A 14,095-nucleotide genomic window follows, 5' to 3' on the forward strand; every position below is an offset into this window, starting at 1 on the left:
AGGAGGATTTGTTTAGTCTCTGTGTATCTCTTGAAGATGGTACCTTCTCTGGGTATATGTAAGGATTCACAACCACACGGGTGTACAGTTTTCTGTGTACAGATCCATCATTTATACATGTCTGAATGCAGCAATGTTGAATGTCATGGACTCATGTACGCTGCACTGTTTTGGTCTGCAGCGTTTAGCTGCATAAACCAAAGCCTAGAAAACCTGTGTTCACGGTCCTGTGTGTATTTTACGATGTACACATGTAAACCTTTTTGCCACCATTTACATAAATTCAGCTTACATGAAATCTGCCGCTCAGAACCAACATGTAATTATCAACGTGTGTAGCTGCTGCTGCCACTGTCTCCATTATTTGCAAACTATTGATGTTTAAATGTGGACCTTAGCGAGTTATTCATGCAGTAGCAGGAAAGGGGCAGAATGACCTCTTTCTGAATGGCTGATGGCCGCTGTCTTCCTGCCAGTTTCCTGCTATCGCATGGATAACCTCCAAGGTGATCCTTTACAATCACTTTAACAAAACAACCTAGTTTTAAAATAGAAATAAAAGGAAAAACATTTGTGTATAGATATAAACAAACAAAAATAAAACCAAAATCCCCCCCCCTTTTTTTATTTTACTTTTTTTTTATATAAGTGATCACATTCCCTCTGTTCTCAGCTGCATAAGAGCTGGGGAGGAGAAGCAATGGCACACTCAGCTTCCCAGTGAATGGCTGTGCAGTAGGGGCATGTCAGGACAAGTTTGATCATTGGAGAACTAGAGAACTGACCACAGTGTGCTCTCTTGCTTAGTGTAATCAGTTTTTAATAGGAAAACAGAGGGACTAGCAGGTCCACCAGGGATTTTGCACACAGGAAGCAATACAAATGTCACATTTGGCACCTTTCTGGGGGGCAGCAGATACCTGTCTAATACAGGTATCCTGCTCCCACTTTCGGGCATAGGTACCTGCGCCACCTGCCGTGGGTATCTACGCCAACCCCATAAACACCCCGCTGTCTTCTGGGAGACGCATGGGTCCCAGGAGACAGCAGCGACCAGTGGGAATGTGCAGTAGGGAACCAGGAAGTGAAGCCGCAAAAACCGGCGGAACTCGGCTTTAAGGCCCACATTTAAACATCGTGCGTAGACCTCCATCTTCAGCCATTCAGAAGGTCTTTCTACTCATACCTCACCACCACATGAATGAAGCATTGAAGCCCAAAATCTAAACATCATCAATGTGTAATCAGCGGCAGGGGCCCTAAATATATTTAGTCCTGAGCACCGGCTGCGGCTAGTAGAGTCTGTAGTAGGGTATGTAAATATTAGCATGGATGTAACATGCATGCAGTGTACAGGCAACTTTTTGTTCTGGCAGCAAGATCCTGTGAAAAAAACAAAACAAAACAAAAAAACAGTACACCATGTGCATGAGCCCTAAAGGGTGGGGTTGCCCTGGTAAAATATCCGAGGAGAGGTGATTAATGTCGCTTTCTCTGCTGTACAGAGTGCAGCCATATTGGTTTCTAGCTTTATATTATAAGGAAGACTTCCTGCAGTACTTGATTTGAGCGAAGCGTGGAGGTTTTGTGGGTGTCATACTGCTTGCATGAGTAAAACCACTAATGCAGCTGTTTACCAACCACTTTGCATTTGTTGCCTGCTTGTCCCCTAAAAAGGCCTTGTCATAGTAGCACTGCGAGTTGATGGGTGTGAAAGCATCTAGTGGGGTAGGGAAAAAAAATGGAAACCAGGGTCTGGTGAAGTTCTGTACTACTTCTTGCAGTTCCCTTTTGTTTTTTGACCTGGTCCTGGCAGTTCTGCCTGCCGCACCATTCATCCTAAGCTCCCACCACCGCAAAAATAAACAGGAAGTGCCGGCATTTAGCCTGAACCCTTCAGACGCTCCCCCCTTCCATAATCACTAACCTTTGTGCACTGGTGTGCAGTCATGTTGGAACAGGAAGGGGCCATCCCCAAACTTTTCCCACAAAATTGGGAGCATGAAATTGTCTTGGTATGCTGAAGCCTTAAGAGTTCTCTTCACTGGAACTAAGGTGCCAATCCCAAACCGTAATCTCCCCTCCACCAAATGATTTGGACCATGCAAGGTCCATAAAGGCATAGATGAACGAGTTTGGGGTGGAGGAAATTGACTGGCCTGCACAGAGTCCTGACCTCAGCCTGACAGAACACATTTGGGATGAATTAGAGTGGAGTCCGCGATCCAGGCCTTCTTGTCCAACATCAGTGGCTGACCTCACAAATGTGCTTTTAGAAGAATGGTCAAACATTTTCATAGACACACTCCTAAACCTTGTGGACAGCCTTCCCAGAGTTGAAGCTGTTATAGGTGCAAAGGGTGGGCCAACTCAATACTGAACCCTAGAAACTGGGATGCCAGTAAAGTTCATGTGCGTGTAAAGGCGGGTGTCCCAATACTTTTGATAAGATAGTGTATTTTATATCTTGATTCAGCTGCTGTGTAGCAAATTAATGATTTAAATGTTTTTATATTTGTACCTGATGAAACTGAATGCATTTTTTAAGTGTTTTTATTTTATTTTTTTAATTTTTTTTTATTTGTGTTTCCCCCTAGAGATGTGAATTGTGTCCCCATAAAGATGGAGCATTAAAGCGCACTGATAATGGGGGTAAGTGCAGCTTTTCCTTTTTATTTGCTTTAAAAGTTGATTTTTCAAATGCACTGTATGTTTGCAGTAAGGGATGCATTACATTTATTTTTTGGTCCTCCATCTATTGCAGAAGTCTTTGTGGCTTTGCCAATGGAACTCATGCTTGTAGTTTCCATATTGTTGCAGTGCCTGTAAGCCCTTGCAGTTCTGCAAACAGCTGGAGGGCCAAAGTTAGCTTACCCCTTCCATACACTAATAGATTTCTTCCGTTCCGCCTGCATTCTGGGCAAATTTAAATCTAACAGATCCTTCCATCCACACTAAACCATGTCAGTTGGACGAATTCCCCCCCCCCCCCAAGCCCCCCGCTATTGTATTCTAACAGCTAGCATCGGCAGCACATCTCGCCACATGTTGCTGCACCGCAGAATGACACAATGCACTGCAGTCCATGGACTTGAATTGTCTTTTTAAAACCCTTCAATAAAGTTAAAGAAAAAGGTAACCCTTGCTTCCATTGTAACAGTGCAAAGCACCGCCCCTACGCAGGGGACCTGTGTATTAGGCCTCATGTACACTGCTGCTGGGAAACGGATGTTTAGGAGCAGTTGGGCATTTTTTTTCAACTGCTCCTGAACTCTCCTCTGTTATCTGTCCATGTACACAGGGTCATTATTAGTCCTTTCTAGGCAGTTGAGTTTAGACTTTTTTTTTTTTGGAACACAAAAAAATGGGTTCATGAGCTACGTTTTAGAGGCATTTCAAGCGCCTCCAAGCACGGTAACTTGTTTTTTTCATTTTTGGATATTAAGAGAAAAATTTTTTTTTTTTGCCATGTTTGCGTTTAAAAAAATAAAGTGGCAAAACAGATGTTTTAAACGTGGGCTACTATCTGTCAAGTTAAATCGTTCAGGAGAGGTTGTAAAAACTTCCTGTGTACATAAAGCCTTAGAGCCGGTTCACACTGAGGCAGCGCCACTTGCAGCGCGACTGCCTCAGGCGACCTGGACACTAAAGCAGCGGCGACTTGCAAAACGACTTCTGTATAGAAGTCAATGCGAGTCATCTGAAGTCGCCCCAAAAGTAGTACAGGAACCTTTTTCTAAGTCGGAGCGAATTGAGTCGCTCCTATGAGAACGGTTCCATTGTACAGAACGGGACGCGACTTGTCAGGCGAATGATAAGTCGTCTTAGTGTGAGGGCTGCTGTGAGTTCACCTAATGCAGATCTAAGCAACTGGGCCACAAGTTTTTGCACCCCTCCTGAGTCGTGCTTTCCCCCCACTATACATGATCTGAAGGGAATTAAATAATTCCAGTTGAAAGACGTACACTTTTTTTATGCCCTGTACACCCAACCAGTTTTCCCATCTCATAAACTCTGAAGGTTTTTCTGACGGAGTTCCGATGGAACTGTCTTGCGTACACACACCGATCACACCAAAATCCGACCGTCAAGAATGCGGGGACATACAACACGTACGACGGGACTAGAAAAGGGAAGTTCAATAGCCAGTAGCCAATAGCTTCCGTTTCGTACTTCAGAGCGTGCGTCGTTTTTGGTCTGTTGGAACCGCACACGAGTGGTTTTCCCAATAGGAATTGGTTCCGTCGGAAATATTTAGAACATGTTCCATTTCTAGGTCCGTCAGAATTTTCGACGTAAAAAATCTGATGGGGCATACACATGATTGGAATATACGCTGAAAAGCTCCCGTCCGAACTTTTCTGTCGGACATTCCGCTCGTGTGTACGCAGCATAAGATCATAGTCTGCTTTTCCTACTAGTCTCACTTTTCTACAGACCCCATAATATATAAATCTAAATATATATATTATATATATATATATATATATATATATATATATATATATATATATATATATAATATAGGGTCAGTCTAGAAAAAGGTGATATTTTGGCTACAGTTGGAACCTGGTGGTCTGTGCCAATCACTGGCTTCCTATGACTTGTATTATCCAGCATTGAAATCCCCTGTATATTTCCTGACTCCTGGGGATTCCCACTTACGTTCGTGTGTTCCCACATCTCCTGTCGCTGCACAATGTAAAACAAAATACATCAGGGAGAATGGGGACTCCTCATAAGAAACGTAGCAGTGTGTGCAGATCCAGGACCTCGGGTGTAGCAGATGCACCAGTGGAATCCCATAGAGGTGTGGGAACCTATGAAGATGGTTTAAAGTGTTTGTTATCCCAACACTTCAAATTCCTTTCTATTGCTTCCCTTATGTGAAATCTCTGGTGTTTCTGCCAGTCCCTCTGCTTTCCTATTAAAAACTGACATGCTGCCCCTGCACAGCCATTCACTGGGAAGCTCAGTGTACTGCTGCTGCTTTCCTCCCCCAGCTCTTATTTTTTTTTATATCTATACAAAAATATTTTGTCTTTCATTTCTATTTTAACCACTTCAGCCCAGGAAGGGTTATCCCCTTTCATGATTAGGCCATTTTTTGGTGATACGCCACTGCTTCACTTTGACAATTGCGCGGTCGTGCGACGCTGTACACAAAATTTATTTGTCCTTTTTTATTCCCACAAATAGAGCCTTCTTTTGGTGGTTGATCACCTCTGTGGTTTTTTATTTTTTGCGTTCTAAACAAAGACCGCCAATTCTGGGAAAAAATTTTTTTTACTTTATGCTATAAAACATGTCCAATAAAAAATGTTTTCAGTTTAGGCCAATATGTATTCTGCGTAATATTGATTGGTTTGCACAAAAGTCATAGCATCTACATGTTATGGAATTTTTATTTTTTATTTTTTTACTAGTAATGGCGACAGTCAGTATATGTGTGTGTGTGTGTGTGTGTATATATATATATCATTTTTTTGTGGGACTGCGACATTGCAACAGATAAATCGGACACTTAACTGACACTTTTTGGGGAGCAGTGACAATAATACAGTGATCAGTTCTAAACAATATGCACTGTAACTGTACTAATGTCACTGGCTGGGAAGGGGTTAACCTCAGGATCGATCAAGGGATTAAGTGTGCTTTCTAACTGTTGGGGGAGGGATTCTGTGACTGGAGGAACACAAAGATCTGTGTTTTTGCTCATAGGAAATACAAGATTTCCATCTTCCTCCCTCACAGAACGGCTGTCTGCCTTTTTTACATAGGCAGACCACTGTTCTGCCTCTTCTGTGAATGATTGGGGGTGGCCAGTGCCCATCGTGGCAGCCGGACCCGGTGATTGGCTCTCACTGTGTCTAATCATCTGTGCATACCTGTATGTGACATCGCAGAAGAGTGCCGCCCTTCTGCTGTATATCTTCATGGGGTGGTCCTTAAGTGGTTAAACTGAATGGATTGTTTTACAAGGTGATAATTCAGTTTACAATCTCTTTAACTCTCCAGTAACTATCAAACATTAAAAATGTTCATCCATTGAACTAATATTTCAATATCATTTTTTATTTTTATATTTATTAATATTTTATTATATTACAATAAAATATATTTTGATGGATGTACCATTTTAGTTGTACAGCGCTCCAATGGAACACATTAGGAACATTGCGGGTTTTCTATGGAGGAATAGGGCACAGAAGCAAAATTGCTTATTTTCTAGTCTATTTAAATGTACAAAAAAACTAATCTCAATTGGGTGGATAATTACATTCTTATTTTACTGGCCTTAGTTTGCCCTGAATGGGTCCTGTGATGTGTAACTTCATTTAAATCAGTTGTAAAGTCAATTTTTTTTAACTAAATTTAAAAGGATGTTATACTTGCCTGCTCCATGTGAGGGTATTGCACAGAGGAGCCCCTGACCTCTTCTCTGTATGTCCCCATAGGAAGTTGCTTTTTGAGCGTTTGAGCTTTGTTTTTGTTTTTATGCTTGTTATCTCTCCTTCGTCTTAGCCTATGTATCTATGCACACTATAGGGGTTTTCAGTGGTTAAGTGGCAGGGATGTTTACAGGCTACGCATCCCTTGTGCATTTTTGGAGCTAGCCAGGTAAAACAGGTAATGCATTCTTTTGGCTAGAATTCTGACCAGTAGAATGTATGAACATCAGATGCGGGGACGTGTGCCTAGCGCTCATTAACACCCATGCAAAACGCAGGTTTTTGCTGCTGCTAAATTCCTGTATGAGACAGAAATGTCAAGCATACAGTGTGCATTCGCCTAAAGCCGCGTACACACGGGCGGACTGTCTGGCCAACTAAGTCCGTCAGACAATCCGACGGACAGTCCGTCCTACTTTTGAATGAACGGACTTGACCACACACGATGAACAGACAGTCCGTTGAAAGCTTGCGTGATGACGTGTACAGCACGTATGACGGGACTAGAAATACGACGTCCAATACACTGCAATGCAACCTTCGGCCGTGTAAATCCTTTCTGAGCATGCGCCATACTTAGTCCGTCCAACTTGCCTACTCACGAGCGGACTGTCCGCTGAAACCAAAGTTGGACGGACAATATTACGGAAATTCCGAAAGACTTAGTCCGCCAGACTGTCCGCTGAAAAAGTCCGCTGAAGCCCACACACGAGCGGACTGTCCGCTGAAATGTGTTTCAGCGGACTAAGTTGGACAGACAGTCCGCCCGTGTGTACGCGGCTTAAGAGGTAAGCCTGCACGTTGATAATAATTTAAAAAGTCACTCCACTTTCATGGAAAATAAAAATGAATATAGCATATACAATTGCTACACAAGTCATATTGTTAAAAATTGGCCTTCCTTTTCAACCTGCAGCTGCTGTAATTTTCAGTAAAAATGCAATTCAGTATGGAAACTTGGAGGTGTTCTGTACAGAGACGGCGTACCAAGCTCCGCCCCAGAAATGTCTTTTTCAGCTTGTGCGATTGGCTTGCTGGTTTTCCCAGAAGTCTGCACTAATATGCAAGTTCGAATTTCGGCTTCAGCTGCAACCATAATGTAATTTTTGGTGAGATACTCTCAAAGGGAAATCACATCTATTCCAACAACACCACTTTCCTCATTAAAGAGGAAGTAAACCCTGATGAGTTTACTTCCTCTTTCATTCCCTGCAAAGGCAAAGCATAATGGACTACTATGCATCGCATAGTAGTCCATTATGTGTCACTTACCTGACACAGGAGCCATCGATGTCACCGCTGTCCCCTGTAGTCCGGCGCATCCATCTTCTCGTGGGTCTTGCCGCCCCGCCGCTGTCATTCGGCGAAGCCGCGATGACGTCACTCCCGCGCATGCACACGGGAGCCGCGACGCGCGGCATATCGCCGTTGACGTCAGTGCGCTCAGTGTGCCTGTGTGCCGCTGTCTACGGTGCATGCGCCGTAGACAGTGGTGCCTGTCTTTCGGTAAATATCTCCTAAACCGTGTAGGTTTAGGAGATATTTCTTGGAGCTACAGGTAAGCCTTAATCTAGGCTTACCTGTAGGTGAAAGTGTGTTGTAAGGGTTTAGAACCACTTTAAGTGCATCAGCTGATTAAATATAAAGTCACTCCCTTTGCACACGGACAAATGGCTAGATCTTCAGAATAATGAAAGGTAGGAAACTGCAACATTTTGTTAAAATCCTTGCAATGTCCATAGATCACCCAGAGGGGAATGTTTTGTTGAGGGGGAAAAAATAAAAGTAGAGTTACTCTTTAATAATAATGAAGATCCTTGCATATGCCATAGAAACATGTAAGTTGCATATTACGTGTGCTCTCATTACGCCCCATGGAATCTATGGTTTCCTCAAAACCACACAAATTGCAGTGTTTTTTATTTTTATTTTTTGTGAAACACACCTTATTTAACCACTTGGGTACCGCGCTATTGCCGAATGACGGCATTAGCGCGGACCTAGATTTCCGGGACTACGTCTATTGACGTCGTCCCGGTTACGAGCAGCCTGCGCGCCCCCTGAGGGGCGCGCGCGGCGCGCTCTGTGATTGGCGAGTCCGTGAGACTCGCCTGATCACCGATCCGTGTAAGGGGTTGATCCCGACCCCTTATCACGTGATCAGCTGTCAGCCAATGACAGCTGATCATGTGATAGAACTGAGCCGGTAATCGGCTATTATTCCTCCTCGCGCTGACAGCGCGAGGAGAAAAAAAAAAAGCCGATCACCGGCGGCCGTGATCGGGACATCAGTCCCGATCACGGCCAGCAATGAAAGTCACCACATGCCACCTGCCAGTGCCCACCTGCCTCCCGCAGTGCCATCCTGAAGTTTAACAAAGTAAAAGTGCCCCCCGTCTGTGCCCATAATGCCCACAGTGCCACCCCACAGTGCCACCCCACAGTGCCACCCCACAGTGCCACCCACAGTGCCACCCAATCTGCCTCAAAGGTGCTGCACCCCAGTGCCGCCCATCAGTGCCCAGCAGTGCCGCCCATCAGTGCCCAGCAGTGCCGCCCATCAGTGCCCAGCAGTGCCACCTATCAGAGCCACCTATCAGTGCCCATCAGTCCCATCTATCTGTGGTACCTATCCGTGCCACCCATCCGTGCCACTTATCCGTGCCACCCATCCGTGCCATCTTATCTGTGCCCATCTTTGCCCATCAGTGCCGCCTTATCTGTGCCCATCGGTGCCGCCTTATCTGTGCCTATTAGTGCCGCCTTAACTATGCCTATCAGTGCCCACCAGTGCAGCCTATCAGTGCCCACCAGTGCAGCCTATCAGTGCCCACCAATGCAGCCTATCAGTGCCCACCAATGCAGCCCATCAGTGCCCACCAATGCAGCCTATCAGTGCCGCCTAATCAGCGCACTTCAATGAAGGAGAAAAATGACCCGTTTGCAAAATTTTATAACAAACTATTAAAACATGATATTTTTTTTTTTTTTGCATCTTTTTTTGTTTGTTTAGCAAAAAATAAAACTCCGAGCTGTAACTAAATACCACCAAAAGAAAGCTCTATTTGTGGGAAAAAAATGATAAAAATTTCATTTGGGTACAGTGTTGTATGCCCGCGCAATTGTCATTCAAAGTGCATCAGCGCTGAAAGCTGAAAATTGGTCTGGGACTGAGGGGGGTTTAAGTGCCCAGTAAGCAAGTGGTTAACCACTTGCTTACTGGGCACTTAAACCCCCCTCAGTCCCAGACCAATTTTCAGCTTTCAGCGCTGATGCACTTTGAATGACAATTGCGCGGGCATACAACACTGTACCCAAATGAAATTTTTATAATTTTTTTCCCACAAATAGAGCTTTCTTTTGGTGGTATTTAGTTACAGCTCGGAGTTTTATTTTTTGCTAAACAAACAAAAAAAGATGCAAAAAAAAAAAAATATCATGTTTTAATAGTTTGTTATAAAATTTTGCAAACGGGTCATTTTTCTCCTTCATTGAAGTGCGCTGATTAGGCGGCACTGATGGGCTGCATTGGTGGGCACTGATGGGCTGCATTGGTGGGCACTGATGGGCTGCATTGGTGGGCACTGATGGGCTGCATTGGTGGGCACTGATGGGCTGCATTGGTGGGCACTGATGGGCTGCATTGGTGGGCACTGATGGGCACAGATAAGGCGGCACTGATGGGCAAAGATGGGCACAGATAAGATGGCACGGATGGGTGGCACGGATAAGTGGCACGGATGGGTGGCACGGATGGGCACTGATAGGTACCACTGATAGATGGGACTGCTGGGCACTGATAGGTGGCACTGCTGGGCACTGATGGGCGGCACTGCTGGGCACTGATGGGCGGCACTGGGGTGCAGCACCTTTGAGGCAGATTGTGGGCACTGTGGGTGGCACTGTGGGTGGCACTGCTGGGTGGCACTGTGGGCACTATGGGCACTGCTGGGTGGCACTGACGGGGGGCACTTGCTTTTATTCAGGATGGCACTGCAGGGGCCAGGTGGGCACTGGCAGGGGGCAGGTGGTCGCTTGCATTGCTGGCCGTGATCGGGACTGATGTCCCGATCACGGCCGCCGGTGATCGGCTTTTTTTTTTCTAACCGATTACCGGCTCCGTTATATCACATGATCAGCTGTCATTGGCTGACAGCTGATCACGTGATAAGGGTTCGGGATCGACCCCCTTGCACGGATCGGTGATCAGGCGAGTCTCATGGACTCGCCGATCACAGAGCGCGCCGCGCGCGCCCCTCAGGGGGCGCGCAGGGCGCTCGTACAGGGGACTACGTCTATTGACGTCGTCCCGGAAAAGGAGATCCGCGCTGTAGCCGTCATTTGGCTATAGCGCGGATCTCAAGTGGTTAAAAGCACAGGTGGAAGCCACATCTTTGGAATTATGCAGAAGCCTCCATGTGCTTCGGGTATGGAAAGGCACATCTAAAATCCAGCACAGTGGTGTAGTGGTTAGCACTTTCGCTTAGCAGCAAAAGGGTCGCTGTTTTGAATACCAACCATGACACTACCTGCCTGGAGTTTGCATGTTCTCCCTGTGCCTGCGTGGGTTTCCTCCGGGTACTCCGGTTTCCGCCCACACTCCAAAGACATGCTGGTAGGTTAATTGGCTCCGGTCTAAATTTTCCCTAGCATGTGTATGTATGAATGTGAGTTAGGGACCTTAGATTGTAAGCTCCCTCAGGGCGGCGACTGATGTGAATGTATAAATGTATATGTAAAGCGCTGCATAAATTGACTGCGCTATAAAAATACCTGAAATAAATAAATTAAATAAAATTAAAACCTCGTTTTAAAACCACTGAAAACAGAGCTTTGGGTAATTGGATACATTAGCAGATTGTAAATTACGTGGAGGCAGGAAGGAGAGACGGAGCCCTAGTTATTTACAATGAATATTGTATTCAAAAACTTGGTTTTGTTTAATGTTTGGATCACAGATGAAACGTCTTTTTGGTTGACTTGCATCCTTTGTTGCCTGGCTTTTTTTTTTTTTTTTTTTCCTTTTTCTCTGCGACACCCCACTGTTTGCATAATCATCATTACAGTTTGCTGTTTTTGCTTAGCATGGAAGCTTACTAGATTCAGGTGAACAGGAAATGTGAAATTGCCTGAACTCTCCAGCATTGTGAGAGCAGACTTATCTAAATATAGGTTGTCCAACTAAGCACTTTCACTGCGTTAAACTTTTGACTGCTTTTCTTGGCTTTTATATGCGGCTTTGCAAAATTATGTTTGAATATTAAAGGCTCCTTTTTAATGTGACAGGCTAAATGGGTCCCAAATCCAGTTACTATGTGATGCAAAAGCCTCAGAGTAAATGAAAAACAACTTTCTTTACCTCCCCTGACGGTGCCAAAATTATTTGTGTCTCGTGCGCTCCCCCTCCCAGTCACTGCAGCTCACAGTGGGAGGGTTTAAAGTGGTTCTAAAGTCAAAAAGATTTTTACTTTAAAGTGATTGTAAGGGTTTTTTTTTTCCTAAATAACAAACAAACATATACTTGCCTCCACTCCGCTCCTTTTGCATAGAGGTCCCCCAGCGGCTCTCTCGGCTCCTCCCCACATCAAATAATCCCTTAGGAGAACCACTCTCCCAGGAGGGGGGGTTACCCTGCGGGCACGCTCCCGAGTCCAGAATTTGCATCCATAGACTCAAATGCCAGACTCCGCACCCCCTTGGCACTTGCGTCATTGGATTTGATTGACGACAGCAGGAGCCAATGGCTGCACTGCTATTAATCTATCCAATCAAAAGCCGGGCCCCCGTGGAGAGAGAGGGAGAGTGCGTCTCAGCCGGCAGAAATATGGTGCTCAGATAAGTAAAATGGGGGGGGGGGGGGGTTCACTGCCAGGTTTTTTTTTTTTTTTTTTTTTTTTTTTTAACATTTTATTTATCCATAACAGCACAATTAATACAATCCAGAATCAGTACAATTTAGACAGATATTACAGTTCAATCTTTAACCCGGTTTCTTATCAAATACATATGAAATCTGACGGATTATCTCTGTGAGGTGATTTTTCATTAGGCTGCATTAAGGGGAAAAAACACAAGGGTTTACAACCCCTTTTTAATGCATTCTCTACATTAGCTAGTGAAATGTTTTCACCTTAGTTTGTTATGGGGCACTCCGAGGAGAGCAGGACTTGAGAGAGCTGACGAGGGACCCCAGAGAAGGAGGAAAGGGTCAACTCTGTGCAATATCCAGGTAAGTATCATTTTAGGAAAAAAAATAACTTTACCCACTTGCCGCCCGCTAACAGTACAGATGCCGTCTGCTGATCTGTGCTGTGATTGGACACATCACGAGTTTGTCAGCAGGTTACAACCAATGGTTTTGGCTGTGTACCTGCTGATTGTCTGTGGCCAATTATAACACAAAATTCTGTGTTTACAAACACACAGAACAGTGATTTGGCTGTGTCTTCTCCCTGAAATCAACTCTGAATTCAAGAAGAAAAGACAGCCAGATCCTGTGAGTAGAAGTAGCACACATACACTTTTTAGGTACAGTTAACCTCTTGATTGTCCATCCTGATCATCCCTGTCACCCATTAGTGTCATTAGTACAGTATTGTTCTCTGTATTAGTGTCACTGGCAAAGCCGGTGTCAGTTCGTGTCCCTCCCAGCCAGTGTCAGTTAGTGCCAGATTGTCCACCACACTATCGCAGTCACACTATAAGTCACTGATTACTGCCATTACCAGTATAGCATCTATAGCTGTGTATATACCATTGTTTGTAGACATTATATCTTACACACAAACCAATTCATATACAGTTATTGAGATTTTTTTACATTCAATTTTAATGGATATTGATGTATGAAAACATATAAAATGTTTTATATCAGAAAGTAGAAAATATTTTTTTTTTTTTCTTTCAAAATTTTTCGGTCTATATCTTAAAATTTAAAAAACACAATGGTAATCAAATACTACCAAAAGAGAGCTCTATTTGTGAATTTTTTTCATAAATTTCATTTGTGTACATTGTTGCATGACCTCACAATTGCCAGTTAAAAATCACAGTGCTGAATAGCAAAAAATGTCCTGTCAATCCAGAAGACACTGGGCAGGACTGGGTGTGGCCAAGTGCTGATTGAGATCTATTTAGTTTTGGATGGAGAGGAGAAGGTTAGAACACGTGTCAGATTTGTGTTTGTCTGCGTCCCCGTTGGGAAGATTTTCACTGTTTAGTTGTGTTGGGGACCATTGTCACCGCAACTGAAAGTCAGGCAAAAAAATTTTGACTTTTGCCGGTGAGTGTACTTGTTACCTTGATCGCTACTCAAAAAGGCACTTCACTCACTTTTGGAGGAACTTTCTCACGCTTTTTGTTGTCCCCCCAGACAAAGTGAAGAAACAACTTCTCCCCCAATGAGTGTGGATTATTGCTACATTTATGGAATCTTTACCAGCAGGATAAATGGACATTCGTAGCCTAAAGCAAACACCAGGGTACCAAATTTAATTTTAGCTCAGAAAGTACAGAAACTTAGTCCAGGCCAGTCTCAGGGATGAAAATGCAGATTGTTTCCGTGCTTAAAACTAAACATATGTTTTCTGTGTCTACTTTATATTGTGAATAAGTTAAAAGAAATAGTTATTTCATTTTATTTA

At 44.1% G+C, this 14,095-nt stretch overlaps 1 protein-coding gene across 8 annotated transcripts in view; it reads left to right on the forward strand.

Annotated features, from left to right (window-relative positions):
* The window catches only part of MLLT10 (MLLT10 histone lysine methyltransferase DOT1L cofactor), a 307,092-nt gene that overhangs the window by 36,014 nt on the left and 256,983 nt on the right, over positions 1-14,095 (forward strand). For 7 of the 8 annotated variants that reach the window (XM_077490949.1, XM_077490944.1, XM_077490945.1 and 4 more), the window contains one exon: positions 2,598-2,652. The exons of the other annotated variant lie outside the window; for it this stretch is intronic. In XM_077490949.1, the coding sequence (XP_077347075.1) occupies positions 2,598-2,652 (55 nt within the window). The remainder of the gene's footprint in view (positions 1-2,597; positions 2,653-14,095) is intronic. 8 annotated transcript variants of the gene reach the window in all.

Source organism: Lithobates pipiens, unplaced genomic scaffold (assembly GCF_037356315.1).
Source record: "Lithobates pipiens isolate NorthernLeopardFrog02 unplaced genomic scaffold, aLitPip1_a1.2 Scaffold_19, whole genome shotgun sequence".
NCBI lineage: Eukaryota > Metazoa > Chordata > Amphibia > Anura > Ranidae > Lithobates > Lithobates pipiens.